This window comes from Geotrypetes seraphini, chromosome 11 (genome assembly GCF_902459505.1).
Source record: "Geotrypetes seraphini chromosome 11, aGeoSer1.1, whole genome shotgun sequence".
Taxonomy (NCBI): Eukaryota; Metazoa; Chordata; class Amphibia; order Gymnophiona; family Dermophiidae; genus Geotrypetes; species Geotrypetes seraphini.
In genome coordinates, this window is record NC_047094.1 from 128,551,847 (window position 1) to 128,573,232 (window position 21,386).

Here is a 21,386-nt window from a genome sequence, read left to right on the forward strand (position 1 = left end):
TGAACGTCTCGATCATGTCTTCCCTCTCTCTGCGTTCCTCGAGTGAGTATAGCTGCAACTTAACCAGCCATTCCTCATATGGGAGATCCTTGAGTCCTGACGAAACTTCTACAGATACAACCCATGACTTGTCTAGCCCTGGATGAAGCTTTCTCCACTTGATTGGCAGTCTTCATGTCTTCGCTAATGATCACTCCCAAGTCACGTTCTGCTACAGTCCTTGCTAGGATCTCACCATTTAGGGTGTAAGTCCTGCATGTTTTTTTGCCACTAAGGTGCATGACCTTACATGGTTTAGCACCTGATTATCTTGTGGATCATTTTTTATCCATGAATTCACAATACTCAAGACGATACAAGAGCTATTTTCAATGACTCCAATCTTCTTGTGATAAAGTTTGTTAATCTGTTAGCTCTGTCTTTTCCAGCAGTTCAAGAAATTATTTTTTTTAGTTCTATAATCTTTATTAAATTTTAAAACTTACATAAGTAACAAAAATACATTGGCCATCTGCCCCAAAGTGAACATAAAACAAAAATGTAAATCCAACAGCCAGTAAAACAATAAAAAAAGAGAATCAGTAACCATAAACCTAGACAGAAGTGAATATTATAAAGCAGTTATATGTATAAGTCACATCTACAAGGCATTTAGTGACAGGAGGAATACCACATGTACAGTAAACTGTATAAAGTGGTTATTCAGTATACTGTATGTTTGTTTATTACAATCACTGAGATCTCAATTCAGCTAAGAGGAAAATAATCTGGTAAGCAAAGGAGCCCACATTTTCTCAAACCGTCTGAGTGAATTCCTCCTTTCTGTAGCTATTCATTCATAATGTGCATACAGGCAAACTGTGTTCCACCATTCATTATAAGTAATACAGGAGAAAATTCCTGAGCATATAAAAGAAAGTTTAGAAAAGCCAATATTAATAAATGAATTACAAGCAGCATTGAAATCCCTTAGAGTTGGATCTGCTCCAGGTGGAGATGGTTATACTGTAGAGTTCTATAAATCATTTCAAATTACCCTGTTACCATATTTATTAAATTTGTATCGGACTCAACTTACTAAAGGTTGTATTACGGGTACCATGGCTGAATCATTAACTATAGTTTTGCCAAAGCCAAATAAAGATCCCACACTGGTTTCAAATTACAGGCCTATTTCTTTAATTAATGTTGATGGGAAAATTTTAGCTAAGATTTTGGCTATATGTTTGGCTAAAGCTCTCCCTTTTATTATTGGTATGCATCAAACAGGATTCGTTGCTCAAAGACATTCCTCTAACAACACTAGGCTTGCATTGCAGATGTTGAATTTGTCCAAAGCCTTCAAAGATCCAGTTTTTTCTGTATCACTTGATGCAGAGAAAGCTTTTGATCGTGTTGAATGGACCTTTATGTATCAAGCGATGGAGTGGTTTGGAATTGGCTCAGGATTTATACAAATGGTTCAAGCATTGTATAGCTCCCCTGTTGCTAAATTATATATTAATAATAATTATTCAGAAGGTTTTAGGTTGCAAAGGGGGGTTAGACAAGGTTGTCCTTTATCTCCTTTGCTTTTTGATATTGTATTGGAATCCTTGTTATTAGCCATTCAGCAAACAGAGGAGATACAGGGTATTCCTCATAAAGATAGGGAATATAAGATTTCGGCTTATGCGGATGATATATTGCTCTATTTGAGAAATCCTGAGAAAACCATTCCTTGCTTACTTGAATTAATTGAGAATTTTGGAAAATTTTCAGGTTATAAGATAAATTGGAATAAATCAGAAATTCTTCCACTTAATGTTCATTGTACAAAAGGTTTGTTTGATTCTTTTCCCTTTCTCTGGAAAGAGGATGGTATAAAGTATTTAGGCATTTGGATTAAAAATACATTAGACGAAACAATGAAAATAAATGAAAAATTGTTATTACAAAAGGTTACGGAGATGTGTGAGCAATGGAATCCTTTACACCTTTCATGGTGAGGGAGAGTCCAAACTATTAAAATGATGATTTTACCTGTGGTTTGTTATCAGATGGGTATGTTGCCGATATATTTTCAAGGGTCCTTTTATAAAAAATTAAATAGCATTCTTTTAAAATGTATTTGGTTGGGTAAAACTCCTAGAGTGGCTTTGGTATCCTTACAAAGATCATTTTCAGAGGGAGGGGTAAATTTTCCAAATTTTTATAGGTATCATCAAGCCTATATTTTGCGCCAAGGTATGTATTGGGTCCTCCCAGAACTCATGGAAAAACTCCCTGACTGGTTGTGGTTAGAATGGCAACTCATGTCTCCTTTGCGTCTGTGCCATGTACTCAGTATCAAAATGCCTAGCTATAGTAAAAATAATAGGATACTAGTAGATACATGGAAAACATTGCGATATGTAAGCAACCTAACAACTATTCCAATTTCTAAATCTACAAAGCAGTCTATATGGGTAAACTCCAAGATCCAAATTGGCGGGGAGAGACTAGTCTGGAAACATTGGATGATAGCAGAAATACGAATATTGGATGATGTTATTGCTAATGGTACTATGCTGGAGTTTTCACAGTTGCAACATAAATTTGGTCTTAAAAACTCAGAAAGTTTTAGATGGTTGCAATTGAAGCATGCCATTCAGGTAGGGTTCCCTGATTGGAAAAACCTTAATAATCATTATAGTATGGAGTTTCTGTGTTTCCAGGCAGACTTCTTGGGTCACCAGGCCGCCCAGTGGTATAAAGTGTTAAGTGGATTTAATAAAAATAAATTAAAAAATGGTTTAAGAGATATTTGGAGCATTGAGATTAAGCATGAAATTACTGCATCTCAATGGCCACGAATTTGGTCTCGGAGGATGAAATGTACGGTGTCAGCATCTATGAGACAAACTTGGTTTTTTCTGTTGCATAGAGCGTTGTGGACCCCTGTTAGGTTACAAAAATTAGATAGTTCTTTGTCTAATAGATGTTGGCACTGTCATTTGGAAGCAGGAACTTTAGATCATTTATTGTTTCATTGCCCATATATTATGAATTTTTGGAAATCAATTTGGGACCAAATTAATAATTTGTTAGATAACCCGGTGGCATTATCCTATGATACTGTGATATTTGGCATGGAAATGAGAGCAAAGAGTCAGATTTCTATGAATAACAATAAACTATTACTCATAATGACTGGTGTTGCCATTCAGCAAATCATATATAATTGGAAGGATTGGAGAAGATTAAACTACAACTTTTGGTGGAACTCTCTATGCCATATCTATAAAATGGAAACATTAATTGCATTACAAAAGGGTTATTTCAAGAAATTTCAGGATGTATGGAAACCATTAACAAAATGTTGCACGGAGTAGTTAGATTTGTTTCCCTTAATTTTATTAGTATTAATTGGGTAGGGAAGGGATATTTTATTAATATACCTGTATATTATATAATACTTGATTTTATGGTAGGGAGGGAGAGAAGGGGGAGTGATAAGATTTTAAGTAATGTGCAAATGATAGTCTGTAAGTGATATATGTATTGTTAATGTGAATGAATCGATGTAACACTTAATGTAATTTTAAAAATGAATAAAGAATATTTTTTTTAAAAAAAGTAATACAGGAGAAATCTTTCCACTTAGACAGTACTATACGTATAGCTATTAACATTAATAATTGCACCAATTTTAACAATTCAGTCGGTAAGAATAAATAATGGTCAATTATGTAATGTAATGTAATTTATTTCTTATATACCGCTACATCCGTTAGGTTCTAAGCGGTTTACAGAAAATATACATTAAGATTAGAAATAAGAAAGGTACTTGGAAAATTCCCTTACTGTCCCGAAGGCTCACAATCTAACTAAAGTACCTGGAGGGTAATAGAGAAGTGAAAAGTAGAGTTAGAGGAAAAATAAAAATAAAATAAACATTTTAACAAGACAGCATTGATCTAAATACTTTGGAAGGTAGAAGAGAGGAGAGAAAGGAATAGAAGCAGAATGGGTCAGCGTCAGTGATGAAATGGAGCAAGTAAGTTTAGGAGGATTATAAGTAATTATAAGTAATTGATAGGGAAGTGGTATGGAGATATCTACAATAGACATTATAAAAGACTAAACTTATTCCCAGTAGTCTCGTAACAGAGAGTAAACATACAACATGTGTTTTAAAGATCCAGTTGTGGATTTACAGGACCAACAGAAGGCACCGCCTTATGTTCTATTTATTTTTGAAAGTTTAAGGGTGTCCAGTATGCTCTGTGCAATAAGAAATAAAAGGACTGATATAAGGCAGCTGAGCTCATAATTTTATGTTATGGACCATAGCATTTGCCATGACTCAGGAGGTATAATCATGTAAAAATCCTCATGCCAAGCATTTAATGCAGAGGATGGGCAACATGGTTTAAGTAACTGAAATGTTTTGTACCAGTTAGATACCTCTTTCTTGTTGTAAGCAAATTTATGGCAAAAGTCTAACCTGACCCCATCAGGTTATATGCTGGAAACAGACGGGAAATTGACAGGGTTGACGGTCAGTATAGAAGACATATGCAGGCAGATCGATAGGCTTAAGAGCGATAAATCCCCGGGACCGGATGGCATCCATCCGAGGGATATGAAGGAACTGAAAGGGACTATAGCTGAACTGCTTTAACTAATAGCCAATCTATCGATCAAATCAGGAAAGATTCCGGAAGACTGGAAGGTGGGGAATGTTACGCCGATCTTCAAAAAAAGGTTCAGGAAACTACAGACTGGCGAGTCTGAAAGATGGTAGAGGCACTGATAAAGGATCGCATCATTGATCACCTTGATGGACACGGTCTGATGAGGACCAGCCAGCACAGTTTCAGCAAAGGCATATCTTGTTTGATGGACTTGCTGCACTTCTTCGAGGGAGTAAACAGGCAGATAGACAAGGGTGACCTGGTCGACATTGTATATCTAGATTTTCAGAAGGCATTCGACAAGGTTCCTCATGAACGACTACTTCGGAAAATTGCAAGCCATGGAATCGAGGGTGAAATACTCACGTGGATTAAAAACTGACTGGAGCATAGGAAACAGAGAGTGAGGGTAAATGGACAATACTCGGACTGGAAGAGTGTCACCATTGGGGTGCCGCAGGGCTTGGTACTTGGACCCGTGCTCTTCAACATCTTTATAAATGATCTGGACATTGGTACGATGATTCAATTTGCAGACAAAACAAAGTTATTCAGAGTAGTGAAGACACAGGGGGACTGCGAAGATCTGCAACGTGACATAATAAAACTTGAGAAATGGGCATCGACATGGCAAATGAGATTTAACGTGGATAAGTGTAAAGTGATGCATGTCGGTAACAAAAATCTCATGCATGAATACAGGATGTCTGGGGAGGTACTTGGAGAGACCTCCCAGGAAAGAGACTTGGGAGTTCTGATCGACAAGTCGATGAAACTATCCGCGCAATGCGCAGTGTCAGCGAATAGGGTGAATAGAATGCTAGGAATGATTAAGAAGGGGATCACGAACAGATCGGAGAAGGTTATCATGCCATGGTGCGCCCTCACCTGGAGTACTGCATCCAGCACTGGTCGCCATATATGACGAAGGACATGGTACTACTCGAAAGGGTCCAGAGAAGAGCGACTAAAATGGTTAAGAAGCTGGAGATTGGAGAAACTGGGCCTCTTCTCCCTTGAAAAGAGGAGACTGAGAGGGGACATGATCGAGGGATCCAAGATGGCTGCACGTTAGTTCTGGCATCTCTTACCTCTTCCGTGGAGCCGGATAATTCCTTGGTAGTCTTCAATATCGTGATTTTTTTCACGGCATTTTCCTTCTCCAATGCCGCATACCAAAAGGAAGGAGGTTCTGAGAATGGCTTCCTCCCAGTTCAGAACCTCCACACCGGTACAGCAACAAACCCTGGAGAGGTTCTTAAGCCAGCTCACATCCCCAGAACCGGGAGAAGAGGGCCCTGCTGGAAGTTTGGACGATGGAGCGTCCAGATTCATAGGGCATGAAGTATCATTATCCCCTCCGGTATCCAGCGCACCGCCGTTCCGACGTCGGCACGGGTTGCCCTGACAGGGATTCCAGGGGCGGAAGTCGCGGACCTGGACCTGAGTTTGGTGGAAGGATCGCCTGTGGGAAAGACAGCCAAGCAAACGAATTTGGGAGCCAGCAAGTTTGCCGCTGCTTCAGACTCCCCCGGTGGTAACACTAGAGATCATTTGGCAGGCCTTGCAGAGACTTAATAGCAAGCTGACGGAATTAGAGGTACTCAGTCTCTCAGGGAAAGTGGACAATTTGTTTAAAATTATTAAACAGACCAAACATGATTCTGCTGAACAAATAACCTGTGTTTAAACTGAAGTTAAAGATTTAAAGGAAATAACATCAACGTTGGTTAGAGATAAAAGTTATGTTCATTCTATATTGGAACAATTCAAGAATTTTAATAGGAGGCTAAACTTACAGATACTAAATTTTCCAAAATCACCAGCTCTAAATCCTCTTGATTACTTTAAAAAATACTTAATGGAAATCCTCAAAATCCCTCAACAAGCTATTCCTCCTATTAACAAAATATATTATATTCCCAGTGCTACGACTAAGGTTGCTGAAGGAGGGAATTTGGTAGTGGAAAAAATTTGAATGTAATGTTGGAGGAATCCCTTTATGATGTTAAGGAAAGGGGGACGCTTTTAGTGTCCTTCGTATTTGAACAAGATCTAAACCTCATAATGAAACTTTGTTTTTGGAATTTACATCATGACTTTTCAGGACAAAGAATTTGGATTTATCTAGATGTATCTAAGATAACACAGGACCGCAGAAAAGAATTCCTTTCTATGCGTGATGAAACAAAAAGTTTGAGGGCTTCCTATCTTTTGGCATATCCCTGTAAATGTTTGATATGTTACCTGGGGATCAAGTATACTTTCTTTTTACCATCACAATTGAGAGCCTTTCTAGACCTTTAAAAGATCTCTGGAGATATGTAATGTATATGATCTGCTGGATTTAAAAGATAAGTGGGGCTGTTAAGCATAGTCAGCTTTCCTAACAATTAGGTTTCTTGTTTTATTTCTCTCCATGGAATTAATGGATCTCTCCTCTTTTTAAATTTGTGGTCTAAAAAGGATAATAATTGAAATGCCACATTTACAATCTTGTTTCTTTTTGATGTTTTTTACTTCTGTATTTCTGCAACAAGTGTATTACTTGTGATATTTTTTCAAATTAATTAAAATTAAAATTAAAAAAATAGAGAGGGGACATGATCGAAACATTCAAGATAATGAAGGGAATAGACTTAGTAGATAAAGACAGGTTGTTCACCCTCTACAAGGTAGGGAGAACAAGAGGGCACTCTCTAAAGTTAAAAGGGGATAGATTCCGTACAAATGTAAGGAAGTTCTTCACCCAGAGTGGTAGAAAACTGGAACGTTCTTCCAACGTCTGTTATAGGGGAAAACATCCTCCACGGATTCAAGACAAAGGTGAGGCTGGACTCATTTAGAGCACTGGTCTTTGACCTGGGGGCCGCCACGTGAGCAGACTACTGGGCACGATGGACCACTGGTCTGACCCAGCAGCGGCAATTCATATGTTCTTATGTTAAATCAGGTTTAATTGTTGATAGATCAGAAAAGTTAGGGTAGTCGCGGAAAGCTTGCTTAAGTTGTAACCACTGAAAAACCCAGAGGGGGTAATTTAAAGGTGGAGCTTAGCCAAATGCCCAAAGATTTCTAAGACTTTCAATTTATGGTACGATCCTGTATTTTGATATCAGAATTGCACCATAGAGGGGAAGAAATTATTGAAAACCTACTTATTTAATAAAGTTTTATATTTTCTAGGTCATTCTGACAAGAACTGAAGCAGAAAGAGACTTAGGGGTGATTGTCAGGGAAGACATGAAGTCTGCAAACCAAGTGGAGCAAGCTTCATCCAAAGCAAGGCAAATTATAGGTTGCATACGCAGGAGTTTCGTCAGCCGTAAACCTGAAGTCATTATGCCACTGTATAGATCCATGGTGAGACCGCACCTGGAGTACTGTGTGCAATTCTGGAGGCCGCATTACCGCAAGGATGTGCTGAGACTGGAATCGGTCCAGAGAATGGCCACCAGGATGATCTCGGGACTCAAAGAGCTCCCGTACGAGGAGCGGTTAGGGAAATTGCAGCTCTACTCACTCGAGGAACGTCGAGAGAGGGGAGATATGATCGAGACATTCAAGTATCTCACGGGCCGCATCGAGGTGGAAGAAGACATCTTCTTCTTCAAGGGTCCCGCGGCAACAAGGGGGCATTCGTGGAAAATCAGGGGCGGGAAACTGCACAGTGACACTAGGAAGTTCTTCTTCACTGAAAGGGTGGTTGATCGCTGGAATAGTCTTCCAATTCAGGTTATTGAGGCCAGCAGTGTGCCAGATTTTAAGGCCAGATGGGATAGACATGTGGGATCTATCCGCAAAGATAGATAGGGAGGGTCACTGGGGTGGGCAGACTTGATGGGCCGTGGCCCTTATCTGCCGTCTATTTCTATGTTTCTATATTTGCTTCTATTGCCACTGTTTAAATTTTCTTTTGTAAACAGCATAGAACTGCTAAGGTACTGTATATAAATAAATAAATATGTTATGGTAAATGTGTGTGGTGCCATGGTGCTAACAGTTTCCAAAAAGTTTCCTGTATAAGGATGCATTTGACATAGAGATAGTATAACTTACCAATCATTAAATCTCTTAGATCCAAATTAGACCTACGCATAGGTCGCATGTTTATCTTCTTTTTTTCTATGTTTATTTCTGCCTTTATATCTCTTTTTTTTTCTTTTGTGTTACCCACCATATGTGTTTTTCCCTACATGCTTCTTCTCTTTCTTTAAAGATTATATTTCATCCCCCTCACCTTCTGTACCAGTTATTTATTAGTACGTATATATTTTGTATTTAATTGTATAAAACTATTCTGTTTTGTCCCCTATTTAAAAAATGTTCTAAGCATTGAAGTATTTGACATTGCGTGTACAACAAACGTTAATAAAACTTGAAACTTGAACATAATTTCTTACAGGTAGGAATAACCAGTTCAGAAAGTGCTGCAGAGCGCAATGTGCGAGAGGGCTTGTAAGGTGTCATTCAATACTGCAAATATTTAGGTGCTATCTGATGTAAATTAACAATATTAGTTGTACCTAATAGAGCTGCAGGCCAAGAACCAGGAATGTCACTCAATCATCCATTGAATCAGGTACAAAACTTAATTTGTAAGCCCTCCAGGATAATGAAAACACCTACTCACCCTGAGAAAGAAATCATCTAAATCCAAAATCCAGTAACAGGCATACTGTAAAGCAATACAGAATACTACAAATGTGACCCAGGATTTGACAAGCAATTCTACAATACTATAATTGCAGTAACATTCATGAGCTGCGTAACAAGGACCTACTTAGGAAAACACAGTACCAAACACTACAATGTGTACTAGAATATCAATAAACCTATTGGAAAACTAAAGAAGCCAGATTGGTACAAATCCATTCTGCACAGTTAATGCTAACAGAAAGCCATGCCTCTTTCATATACAGAGAACACAAACTCTCACACAGTAAAGAATAACCACAAATTAAAAATAGAAACATAGGCAGTGAACGCTTTTTTGTTTGGGGGGGGGGGGGAAATAAGCTCTGCTCTAGATCCTGCCGCAAACCTGCCAAGCACCGAAGCCCTGCCACAGACTCTACCCCCCATAATAATAGTATAGTAAAACCTTGGTTTGCGAGCATAATTCATTCCAGAAGCATGCTTGTAATCCAAAGCACTCGTATATCAAAGCGGATTTCCCCATAGGAAATAATGGAAACTCAGACGATTCGTTCCACAACCCAAAAACTTTAATACAAAATACTATGCGTACTTGTACTGCAAGACCTCGCTCATTTAGAACAGTCACTACACTCCTGCAGTGTTAGAGAGAAAAGAATAATTGGCTCAGTTGTGATGATAGAAACATAGAAACACAGAAGATGACGGCAGAAAAGGGCTACAGCCCATCAAGTCTGCCCACTCTGCTTACCCACCCCCTGTCTATGCCCTAATGACCCAATTTCCTTATCTTGACCCTCGTAGGGATCCCACATGGGTATCCCATTTATTCTTAAAGTCTGGCACGCTGTCTGCCTCGATCACCTGCACTGGAAGCTTGTTCCAATGATCAACCACTTTCTCTGTGAAGAAATACTTTCTGGTGTCGCCATGAAATTTTCCGCCCCTGAGTTTGAGCGGGTGCCCTCTTGTGGCCGAGGGCCCCTTGAGAAAGAAAATATCATCTTCCACTTCGACACGCCCCGTGAGGTACTTAAATGTTTCAATCATGTCTCCCCTCTCCCTACGTTCCTCGAGAGTGTAGAGCTGCAATTTGTTCAGTCTCTCTTCGTACGAGAGACCTTTGAGCCCCGAGATCATCCTGGTGGCCGTCCGTTGAACCGATTCAATTCTGCGCACATCTTTACTGTAATGTGGCCTCCAGAACTGCACACAGTACTCCAGATGAGGTCTCACCATGGCCCTGTACAACGGCATTATGACTTCAGGCTTTCGGCTGACGAAACTTCTATTGATACAACCCAATATCTGCTTTGCCTTAGATGAAGCCTTCTCCACTTGATTGGCAGTTTTCATGTCTGCACTGATGATTACTACTAAATCTCGTTCTGCTGAAGTCCTAGTTAAAGTTTCTCCGTTCAAGAAGTACGTCCTGCATGGATTTCCGCTTCCGAGGTGCATGACCTTACATTTCTTAGCATTGAAGCCTAGCTGCCAGGTTGAGGACCAACTTTCCAATGTAAGCAGGTCCTGCGCCATATAATTCTGTAAACTGCATTCACTTACTATATTACATAGTTTGGCATCATCGGCGAATAGTGTTATTTTACCTTGAAGCCCTTGAGTCAGATCCCCTATGAATATGTTGAAAAGGAGTGGACCCAGGACCGAGCCCTGCGGCACTCCACTGGTCACCTCCGATGTTTTAGAGAGGGTACCATTAACCACCACCCTCTGAAGTCTGCCACTCAGCCAATCATTGACCCATGCAGTTAGTGTCTCTCCTAACCCCATCGATTCCATCTTGCTTAGCAGCCTGCGGTGTGGGACACTGTCAAAAGCTTTACTGAAGTCCAGGTACACGACGTCCAAAGACTCTCCCAAGTCCAACTTTCTTGTTACCCAGTCAAAGAAGCTGATGAGATTGGATTGGCAGGACCTACCCTTGGTGAATCCATGCTGACTGGGATCCCGAAGATTCCCTTCATTCAAGATCGTGTCCAATTTGCTTTTAATTAGTGTTTCCATGAGTTTGCACACTATTGATGTGAGACTCACCGGTCTATAATTCGCAGCCTCTGCCCTGCAACCCTTTTTATGCAGAGGAACGACATTAGCTAATTTCCAGTCCAGGGGAACTTTCCCCTTACTTAGGGAGAGATTGAATAGCTCAGCCAACGGTTTCGCCAGGACATCGCTCAATTCTCTGAGCACTCTTGGGTGCAAATTGTCTGGTCCCATGGCTTTGTTCACCTTGAGTCTTGCCAGTTCACTGTAAACTTCACCTGGTGTGAACTCAAAATTCTGAAACGGGTCTTCTGTGCTTTGTGTTGCCTTCAACAGCGGACCGTGTCCCGGTGCCTCACAGGTGAAGACTGAGCAGAAGTATTCATTCAGTAGTTCGGCTTTATCGGAATCTGCTTCCACGTAACTTCAGTCCGGTCTTCTAAGGCGTACTATCCCGCCTGTGTTCCTTTTTCTGTCACTAATATACCTGAAGAAGGATTTGTCCCCCTTTTTAATGTTTTTTGCCAGAATTTCTTCCACTCGAAGTTTTGCCTCCCTAACTGCCATTTTGACCGCTGTAGACCTGGTCCTATATTCTACTTTTGCCTCTCTTTTCTCTGTGCGTTTGTAGGAGAGAAACGCTTTTTTCTTCTCCTTAATGAGGTGCGAGATCTCCGCGGTGAACCATTGGGGTTTATTGTTTCTTTGTCATTTATTTACTGATTTTATGAAGCGGCTAGTTGCTTTATGTATGGTTGATTTCAGTGTTAACCACTTAGCTTCTACATCATCGGTCTCCGCTTGGTCCTGCAGCGTCTGATGGACGAAATCTCCCATACGTGCGAAGTCTGTGCCCCGGAAATTGAGTACCTTTGTTTTCGTGTTTGATCTAGGGAAGCCTTTCCTAAGGTTGAACCATACTATGTTGTGGTCGCTGGAGGCTAGCGTAGCTCCTACTGAGACCTCTGAGATGCTTTCCCCGTTGGTGAGTACCAGGTCGAGGATCGCCTGGGCCCTAGTGGACTCCGTTACCATTTGTTTGAGACGTGCTCCCTTTATGGAGGTTAAGAGCCTCCTGCTACCGCTGGTTGACGCTGAAAATGAGTTCCAGTCTGCATCAGGCATATTGAAGTCCCCTAGCAGTACAGCTTCTCCTCGTAGAGTGATATTCTCTATGTCTTCAATTAATTCTGCGTCCATGTCTTCCAGTTGTCTTGGGGGTCTGTATACCACACCTAGATACAGGCATTTTTCTCTGCCTCTTGCCAGGTTTACCCAGAGGGACTCCCCGGTGTACTTGACATCTGTGATCCTGGTGGTTTTGATGTCCTCTTTAATGTATAGAGCTACCCCCCCTCCTAACCTGCCCTCTCTGTCCTGACGAAGTAGATTGTAGCCCGGTAAAGCCATATCCCACCCATGTGAGTCCGTGAACCAAGTTTCAGATATTGCCACCACATCTAGGTCGGCACTCCTTATTTCAGCCTCCAATTCTAGAATTTTGTTACCTAAACTGTGTGCATTGACATACATGGCCCTCCATATCTTGTGTTTGCTAAGTCCCTGTGAGGCGTATCCTACCCGAGTCGGTGTGACTCCCAAAGAACTGTTTGCAATGTGGGTACTTACCTTGGACATGGAAGCGGAATTTCGACTCACCTCATCAGGATAATTCCTTTCTGCACTAATATGTGAATGGGTACCCTCCCCCGACTTACCTAGTTTAAAGCCCTGTGAAGCAGGCGGGCTAGTCGGTGTCCGAAGACGTTCTTACCCCTACTGGTCAGATGGAGTCCGTCTGGTCCCTGAAGTCCTTGTAGCGCTTTCCCACGTGTATACTGTATGTACTCGTATTGCAAGACACAGCTTGTATATCAAGTTAAAATTTAATAAAATGTTTTGCTTGTTTTGCAAAACACTTGCAAACCAAGTTGCTTGCAATCCAAGGTTTTACTGTACTTGCAAATGCCATTTCTTCCATTCATTTTTCATATACTGTACAACAATATAATCTTAATAATACATAATGGTAACCACAAAATAAAACCACACAAAGCACACTCTTTTCCCCTTCCCACCCCTGCACATCATTTCTTCCTCTCTCTTCCGCCCCCATATGCAACATCTCCCTCTCTTTCACTGTCCACCATCTCTCTCTATCTTATTCCCTCCCTTGCTGCAAAGGAAGTAGGGAAAGAGAGAGAGAGAGAAGGAGGGATCCAGGGTGCATCTCTCCAACTCCCTCTACTGCCACATCCAACATTTTTCCCTATCTTATCCCCCGGACTGTGTGCAACATCTTTTGCTCAAAACATCAAAGTACGTCAAACCTCAGTTTGTGAGTAACGTGGTTTGCGAGTGTTTTGCAAGACAATCAAAACACTCTTGCAAACTTTGACTCGCAAACTGAGCATTGACTCGATATGTGAGCCCCCCCCTCCCAGAAAACCAGCTTCGCCCCCTCCGCCCGCAGCCCAAACCCTTACCTCGAGCAGACAGGACACCGGCAAGCAGCACCAACCCACAGGATGTGCCGGTGCCGAAAGAGCCTACCACAGATCTCTGCTGAGCTGCTGCGGGGCCTTGAGTGTCTGCGCATGCTCAAGGCCTTCTGGCTCAAATCTCATGAGAATCTCGGAGAGAGTGGGAGCCAGGAGGCCTTGAGCATGCGCAAACGCTCAAGGCCCCGCAGCAGCCCAGCAGAGATCTGTGGCAGGCTCTTTCGGCATCGGCACGCCCTGTGTCCTGTCCGCTCGAGGTAAGGGTATGGGTCGCGGGGGTGAGGTTGGGGGTGAAGCCGGTTCCCGGGGGTGGGGTGGAAGCGTGCCAGTGGCCTCGGGGCCAACAATTCTCTCCCTCCCTAAGCCCAACAATTCTCCTCTTCTTCCTTTCCCCATGTACACCATCTCTTTCCCTCACACCCATGTTTAACAATTCTCCCTTTCTATTCCCTCCCCTACCTCAGCATCTCTTTTCCTTCCTCCCCTCCATCCTGTCTCAAGGTCATGCCACCTCCCTCCCATGTCCTAAGTTCGTGCCCCCTCCCTCCTTCATCCCAAGTTCACACTCCCTCCCTTCTGTGTCCTGTGCCCCTCTCCCTCCCTTCTGTGACCTAATGCGCCTCTCTCTCTTGTCCCAAGTTCATGAACCCTCCCAAGGGTGTGTACCTGTGTTCTGGCCAGCTCTAAGACATCCGAGTAGACCGCCTCCTCCTTCCTTCCAGCCGCACTTCATTCTTCACAAAGCCACAGCAGCAGTAGCAGCAGAATATGGCCAGAGATCTTGGTGTGTGGGCTCCGTGGCCAAAAGATGTGCGACCATGCAGCTTAGAGGGAACATTGTTTTATTCCTTTTCACCTTTTATCTAATCAACTTTCTATCTCCTTCTCTCACCCCCTAGCTTTCACATTTCTCATCCTCCTATTCCTTTTTATCTGCTTCCCATTACATTTCTATCCTCATATACTCATTCTGTTCATCTCCTTGACAACTCTCCCACATGGATCCACCATTTCTAGCACCTCCCCTCCTTGTTGCTTACTCCACCCTTGTAACCCAGCATTTTCTTCCTCTTTCTTTCTCTCTCCCTCCCACAAGTCCATCTCTGCTTTCTGCCCTTCCACTCCCTCCACCCAAGTCTGATATCTCTCTTCCCTCCCTCCTTCTGGCCCCCAGTCCATATCTCCTCTGCCTTTCCCTGTCCATCTCTCTTCTTCCTCTTCTGCTCTCCCTGAGTAGTCCATCTTTCCTCCCTCTTCTGCCCCACCCCCGGAATCTCCTTCCCTATCCACATTTTGCCCTCTCTACCAAATTCATCTCTCCCTCTCCCCATTTTGCCCCCCCACACATCCATGTCTCCTTCTTTTCACCCCCTTCTATAATCTCTCCCTGATCCCCTCTGCCTTCCCCAATATTCTTCTTTCCCTCTCTTGCTCCGTCTTCTTCCAAATCCATCTCTCACTCTGCCACCTGTCCCTATGATCCTTCTACCCCCTCTGCTATCCCCAAGTCCATCTCTCCCTGTCCCTCACAAATCTGACATCTTACCCTCCTCCCCTTACCCCATTCCTGAGTGTCACATCTCTCCCTCCTTCCCACATTTGAATCCAACATCTCTCCCTCCTCTACTCCATCTCTCCCTCCTCTACTCCATCTCCCATGTCCTATATTACTTCTTCTTTACCTTCTACCCCTCCCCCAAATCTGGTAGCACTCTAGCATCTTGCTGCCGGCCAGCATACCTGCTGGTTGGCTCTCTCTGCCACAAACTTTCCCCAACATCTACTCCTTCCCCATACCCCGTGTTTACTTTATATTTCTTGTAAACGTTGCCAGGCAGAATAACCAATTTCTCAATGTCGCCCTGCCACCAACTGGCATCTTCTCTCCATTGCCTGTCCCAGCGGAAACAGAAAGTTGTCAGAGAGGGTGTGGCGCAGTGGAGAGAAGACGCCTGCTGGCGGCAGGGCGGCATTGAGAAATCGATTCCTTTGCCCAGCAACATTTACAAGAATTGTAAAGTAGATGTGCGGTGGAGGGGGGCGAGGAGTAGATGTCGGGGAAGGTTCGCAGCAAAGAGAGCCAACCAGCAGGTATGCTGGCTGGCAGCAAGATGCTGCTCCAAAAAGAATGCTGCCTGTGTAGATACACCACCAGCCCCGTTATCATCAGGAATTATTGGGAAGGCCATGGCCCCTGTGGTCCCCCCTGTTTCAACACCTATGTGTAGAAATATATTAAACTGAATCTCCAATCAGCCACAATGCATCACCAGAGAAAGAGAAAAAATGATATCCCCCTGTACTGTGTAAAATATAAAGATGGAAGACGTAAATTTAAAAAACTGACATATTACAATCACTGCATTAAAAGTTAACATATGTTGGATCAATCTCTTCCTCCTTCTCATACACCCCCAAATTCAACATTTCACTCTCCCTCTCCCTCCCTTGTACCCTTGATCCAACATCTCTCTTCTCCTTCCCCCCCATGCAGCATTCTCTTCCTTTCTCTGTCATGTCCAACATCTCTGCCTCTCTCCTATTATCCACCATCTCTCTTCCCCTCTTTTGTGCCGTGGGTCAAACATCTCTCCCTTCCACCATAATTTTTAACATTTCTCCATCTCTCCCCATGCACCTCTATTCCCCAAAATATCTCCCTCTCTTGCCCCTCTTCTCTGATCTGTTTGTGATCCCCTTCTTAATCATTCCTAGCATTCTGTTTGCCCTTTTCACCGCCTCCGCACATTGTGCAGACGGTTTCATTGTCTTGTCTACAAGTACTACCAAGTCTCTTTCCTAGGGGCTCTCTCCGAGTACACTGGACATCCTGTATTCATGCATATGATTTTTGTTACCGACATGTATAACCTTGCACTTATCCACATTGAACCTCATTTGCCATTTCGCAGTCCATTCCTCGAGTGTGTTTATGCCTCGTTGTAGGTTTTCACAATCCTTCTGTGTCCTCACTACTCTGAATAGCTTTGTATCGTCCGCAAATTTAATCACCTCACTCGTCGTACCAATTTCCAGGTCGTTTATAAATATGTTGAAGAGCACAGGCCCGAGCACCGAACCCTGCAGCACTCCACTCGTGACGCTTTTCCAGTCTGAGTATTGTCCATTTACCCCCACTCTCTGTTTCTTATCCACCAACCACTTTTTAATCCACATGAGTATTTCACCCTTGATTCCATGGCAAGAGTGGAAATGAAATTAGGGACATGTTAGTCCAAGTTTATGGGGATAATGCCATGAAGCAGGGTGCAAATGGATTAAACGTTTTTCTGGGGGGAATGAAAGCATCAGTGATGAAGAGGTCAGGGCAGCCAGTAATGAGCAGAACTAACAAAAACATTGCAAAAATGTGTTGAATTGAGCATCAAAATTGTCTGCTGACTGTTTTCCTTCTTTACTAAATTATGTAACTTCTCCCTTCCTCCCATTATCTCCCTCACCCTCCAGTTTGTCTAGTCTACGTCATATATGTTCACATTATTTTATAACATTTTTAGCCTTTACAAAACACTGTTAACCGGCCAGACATTTGCTTGATGGTCGGGATATTAAAAAACTAATAAACTTGGAAACTTGGAAACTTAGGTTGCATAGGGAGAGGTATGGCTAGTAGGAAAAAGGAGGTATTGTTGCCCCCTGTATAAGACTTTGGTAAGACCTCATTTAGAATATTGTGTACAATTCTGGAGGCCGTACCTTCAAAAAGATTTTAAAAGGATGGAATTGGTCCAGAAGAAGACTACTAAAATGGTATGTGGTCTTCATTATAAGGCATATGGGGACAGGCTTAAAGATCTCAATCTGTGTACTTTGGAGGAAAGGCGGGAGAGGGGAGATATGATAAAGACGTTTAAATACTTCTGTAATATAAATGCGCATGAGTCGAGCCTCTTTCATTTGAAAGGAAACTCTGCAGTGAGAGGGCATAGGATGAAATTAAGAGGTGATAGGCTCCAGAGTAATCTAAGGAAATACTTTTTTTACAGAAAGGGTGGTAGATGCATGGAATAGTCTCCCATAAGAGGTGGTAGAGACAGAGACTGTGTCTGAATTCAAAAGGGCCTGGGATAGGGATCTCTCGGAGAGAGGAGATAATGGTTACTGTGGATGAGCAGCCTAGATAGGCCATTTGGCCTTTATCTGCCATCATGATTCTATGTTAGTGCTAGTAATCTGGTTTCATCCTGGTTAAGGTGGAGTCCATCCTGTTGGAATAGGCTCCCCCTTTCCCAGAATTTTGCCCAGTTCCTAACATAGTAAATGACAGCAGATAAAGACTGAATGGTCCATCCAGTCTGCCCAACAGTCACACTCATCATCAAGGCAATGTTAGGGATCCTTTGTGTCCATCCTATGCATTTTTTTAAATTCAGTCACTGTTTTTGCCTCCATCACCTCTATAGGGAGGGCATTCCAGACATCCACAACCCTCTCCATGAAAAAGTATTTCCTGGTATTACGGTACTCCTACATCTACCACCCTACAACCTCATATTATGTCCTTTAATTTTACTGCTTTTCCATCTCTCAAAAGGATTTGTTTGTAGATTAATACCATCCAAGTATTTAAATGACCTCTATCCCTTCTTTCCTCAAAGGCAGGGGTGTCAAACTCAATCACATTAAAGGGCCGAAATCCTAAACTATGGATCCTAAACTATGGGGTCTGGCCCACGACAGGCTATGTCGTGGGCCAGACCCCACCCAATCTCCGCCCCAGACCCCGCTCCCATAATACTAATTACAACACCATTTTTTCCATTCATTTTTCATATACAGGTAGTCGTCAACTTACGAGCTATCCAAGTTACGACTGTTCGACCTTACAACGCGACTTCCGCTCTCCGAAGAAAGAAAATGTTGTTAACAGATTGTTTTATGATGATTAAAATGATTAAAATATCATTACCCAGTCTAATATTCTTGCCTTAATTTAACATAGGCCGACTTACGTCCTGATCCACTTACGATCTAGCAGTAGGAACCAACTGTGGTCGTAAGTCGACGACTACCTGTATACACATACAATATAATCTTATTAACACATAATGGTAATGGTTAACCACAAAATTAAACTACACATAACACAATGTATGCTTCTCAACATTCATTCCAACCAGAACACAGATAACCCCTATGCAAATATGGGACCAAAAACTAAAAGTACTAACATATTTTAAAAAACACCCTAAAATTCATTTCCAACCTCACCAGACGCGTGCACTGAAGTTCAGTGAGGAAAAGCTAGAGCTTCGGTGCATTGTGTCTGTGAGGATTTTGAATGCCTTTTAAAAACATATCTTTCTATGGGCCAGAAGAACCTGCTGTGGGTCCAAATACCTGTGGATGTCAGTGCCCTGGGGGTATAAAAAGCACACTGTGGATCAGTGCAAGCTGCAGTGGCAGAATTTCCATGGTCTGGTGAAGGAGAAGGCTCGCAAGATGTGGAAATACACAAAGGGTGAGGGGGAACCATGGTGCGATATGATGCTCAGTCCCCTGGAACAGCGTGGGTTTGACACCATCCATTATGTGCATATCATGGGTCTGCCAGGTGGTATGGATACATCTGTGGTGCCCACCAATGGAGAAAATGGTGAGTTGGGTGTGATTTGGGGAGGGGGGCAATACTTTTCTGATACAGATTAAACAGTTTGATTGCAACTGCTTTGTGCTTTTTCCTGTAGAGGATCTGCATGAGGGAATGTCTAGCAGGGTACCAGTGGTTCCATGTGCCTCAGGCACATATGAAGGGGATGGTGAGTCGTGTGGGTACAGGTTAAATACTGTAGTTTGTGTGGGTGCAGGTTAAATACTGTAGTTTGTGGTATGTATGTAATAAAGTTTATCCACTTTCCATTTTGTTCCATTTTAGGAGCTGTCTTTTCATATCCCGAGGAAGCTCAGGATGAGGGGGAGTCTCATACACTCAACCTCATTGGAATTATGCCCAACGGAGGAAGAGGAGACATAGGCTCTGAGAAGTTGGGCTTACAACTACAAGACCCAACATGCTCCTCCATCTTCTTAGAAGGGATGAGACACACAGGGATGGGCACGGTTTATATACCCACACATACACAGGGGAGGAAAAGACATGTCGCCCCCCCCAGGATGCATAGGGCTGGTAGTTTTCAAACCATACTCGTGCACATAATAAGCACATCTTTTTTTTTTTGGGGGGGGGGAAGGGGGTTCAATTGTACTATGGTATTGTGCACAAATATGATTTATTTTTCAAGGTTAAAAACTTCTGAGGAGGCACTTATTTTGTGATGATCTAGCAATCCATGAGATCAGCACATAGAAAATATATCCCCAGCTTTTTCAAAACATGTACCATACCAGCCTTAAGCATAGCCACATCAGGCACTTTCTATGTGTGTGGTACCATAGGCATCATCAGTTTGCCAGCCCCCCTCTCACCTTGCCCACCCCTACCTCTGCTGTGTTTGGAATGCTTTTATGTGCCAAGAGGACAACCATGGAACAACCTGCTTGAACTCTTTGGCTGGGCCACAGGACAGGATATAGGGTGTTTAGGAATTGGCACACAGGCATCAAAAATAAACTGCAAGAGAACAGGCCTACACTCTCAATGGATTGGCATGGCAGCAGTTACACATGCCAATTAAACAGATAATGCAATAAATATCTTGTATCCTAAATACCTTTTGTACTGCTGTCCCTCAAAAATCTCTTTGTTTTATAACCATTTAGAGGTACAATTTCAGTTCAGTTTTGATACCCATCTTTATTAACCACATTTTGTTTTAAGTGAAAATACATTTTATGTAAACATTCTGGAAACAAAACTGCAAATTTGTCAGAAGTCTGCATTTCTCCTTACAACATCTGACCCTGAAGCAGGTGGGATGATGTCCAAGTCATCGGGTGCCACATTTGACAGGAATCTCTACTCAATGTCTCAGTGCAATGTTATGCAGCATGCAGCACACTGTCACATTGACACTTTCTGAGTGCTATACTGCAAGAATCTTCCAGAGAGATGCAGGCAGCAGAAGCAGCTCTTCAGCACTCCACAAGTGCGCTCAATAGTATGCCTGGTCAAGATGTGTGTCTCATTGCAGCATTTCTCTACCTCTGAGCATGGTGCCAGTAGTAGAGTCATCAGCCATGGCTTACACCCATAGCCACCATCTCCTATAAGAAGAAATATCTCATGAGGTAAAAATTATCCCTTTTTTCCAGATGGAAATTATAAATGTGCCCAACCACCCCCCAAGCTACCCATTCATTATGTTTCAAAATGGGATAGCAGTACAATGGCCTCCCTTCCCCCAAGAACCCTCTTTCATTGCCTTCCCCCTCCCCAACTACTCATTACACACAGCTCTCCAAACCATAGACTAACATGTGGCAGAGTTGCCTAGGATATACAAACTAAATTGGGAAAACTGTACAATGCCCCCCCTCCATCCACATAGCCCTCCAAATCACACACCACACTTACCCAGTAGCCACCCTTGAGCAAATTTTCCCTCTGCAAATTTTTGCCCAAGGGCAGAGTTGGCTAGGA

General features: G+C 42.6%; 1 protein-coding gene across 2 annotated transcripts in view; it reads right to left on the reverse strand.

Annotated features, from left to right (window-relative positions):
* SCN1B (sodium voltage-gated channel beta subunit 1) overlaps positions 1-21,386 on the reverse strand; it is a 177,507-nt gene that overhangs the window by 38,788 nt on the left and 117,333 nt on the right. Inside the window, exon 4 of one of the 2 annotated variants that reach the window (XM_033914798.1) lies at positions 20,663-21,010. The exons of the other annotated variant lie outside the window; for it this stretch is intronic. Within the exon in view, the coding sequence (XP_033770689.1) occupies positions 20,808-21,010 (203 nt within the window). The 3' untranslated portion in view covers positions 20,663-20,807. Of the gene's footprint in view, positions 1-20,662; positions 21,011-21,386 lie in introns of those variants that run through there. 2 annotated transcript variants of the gene reach the window in all.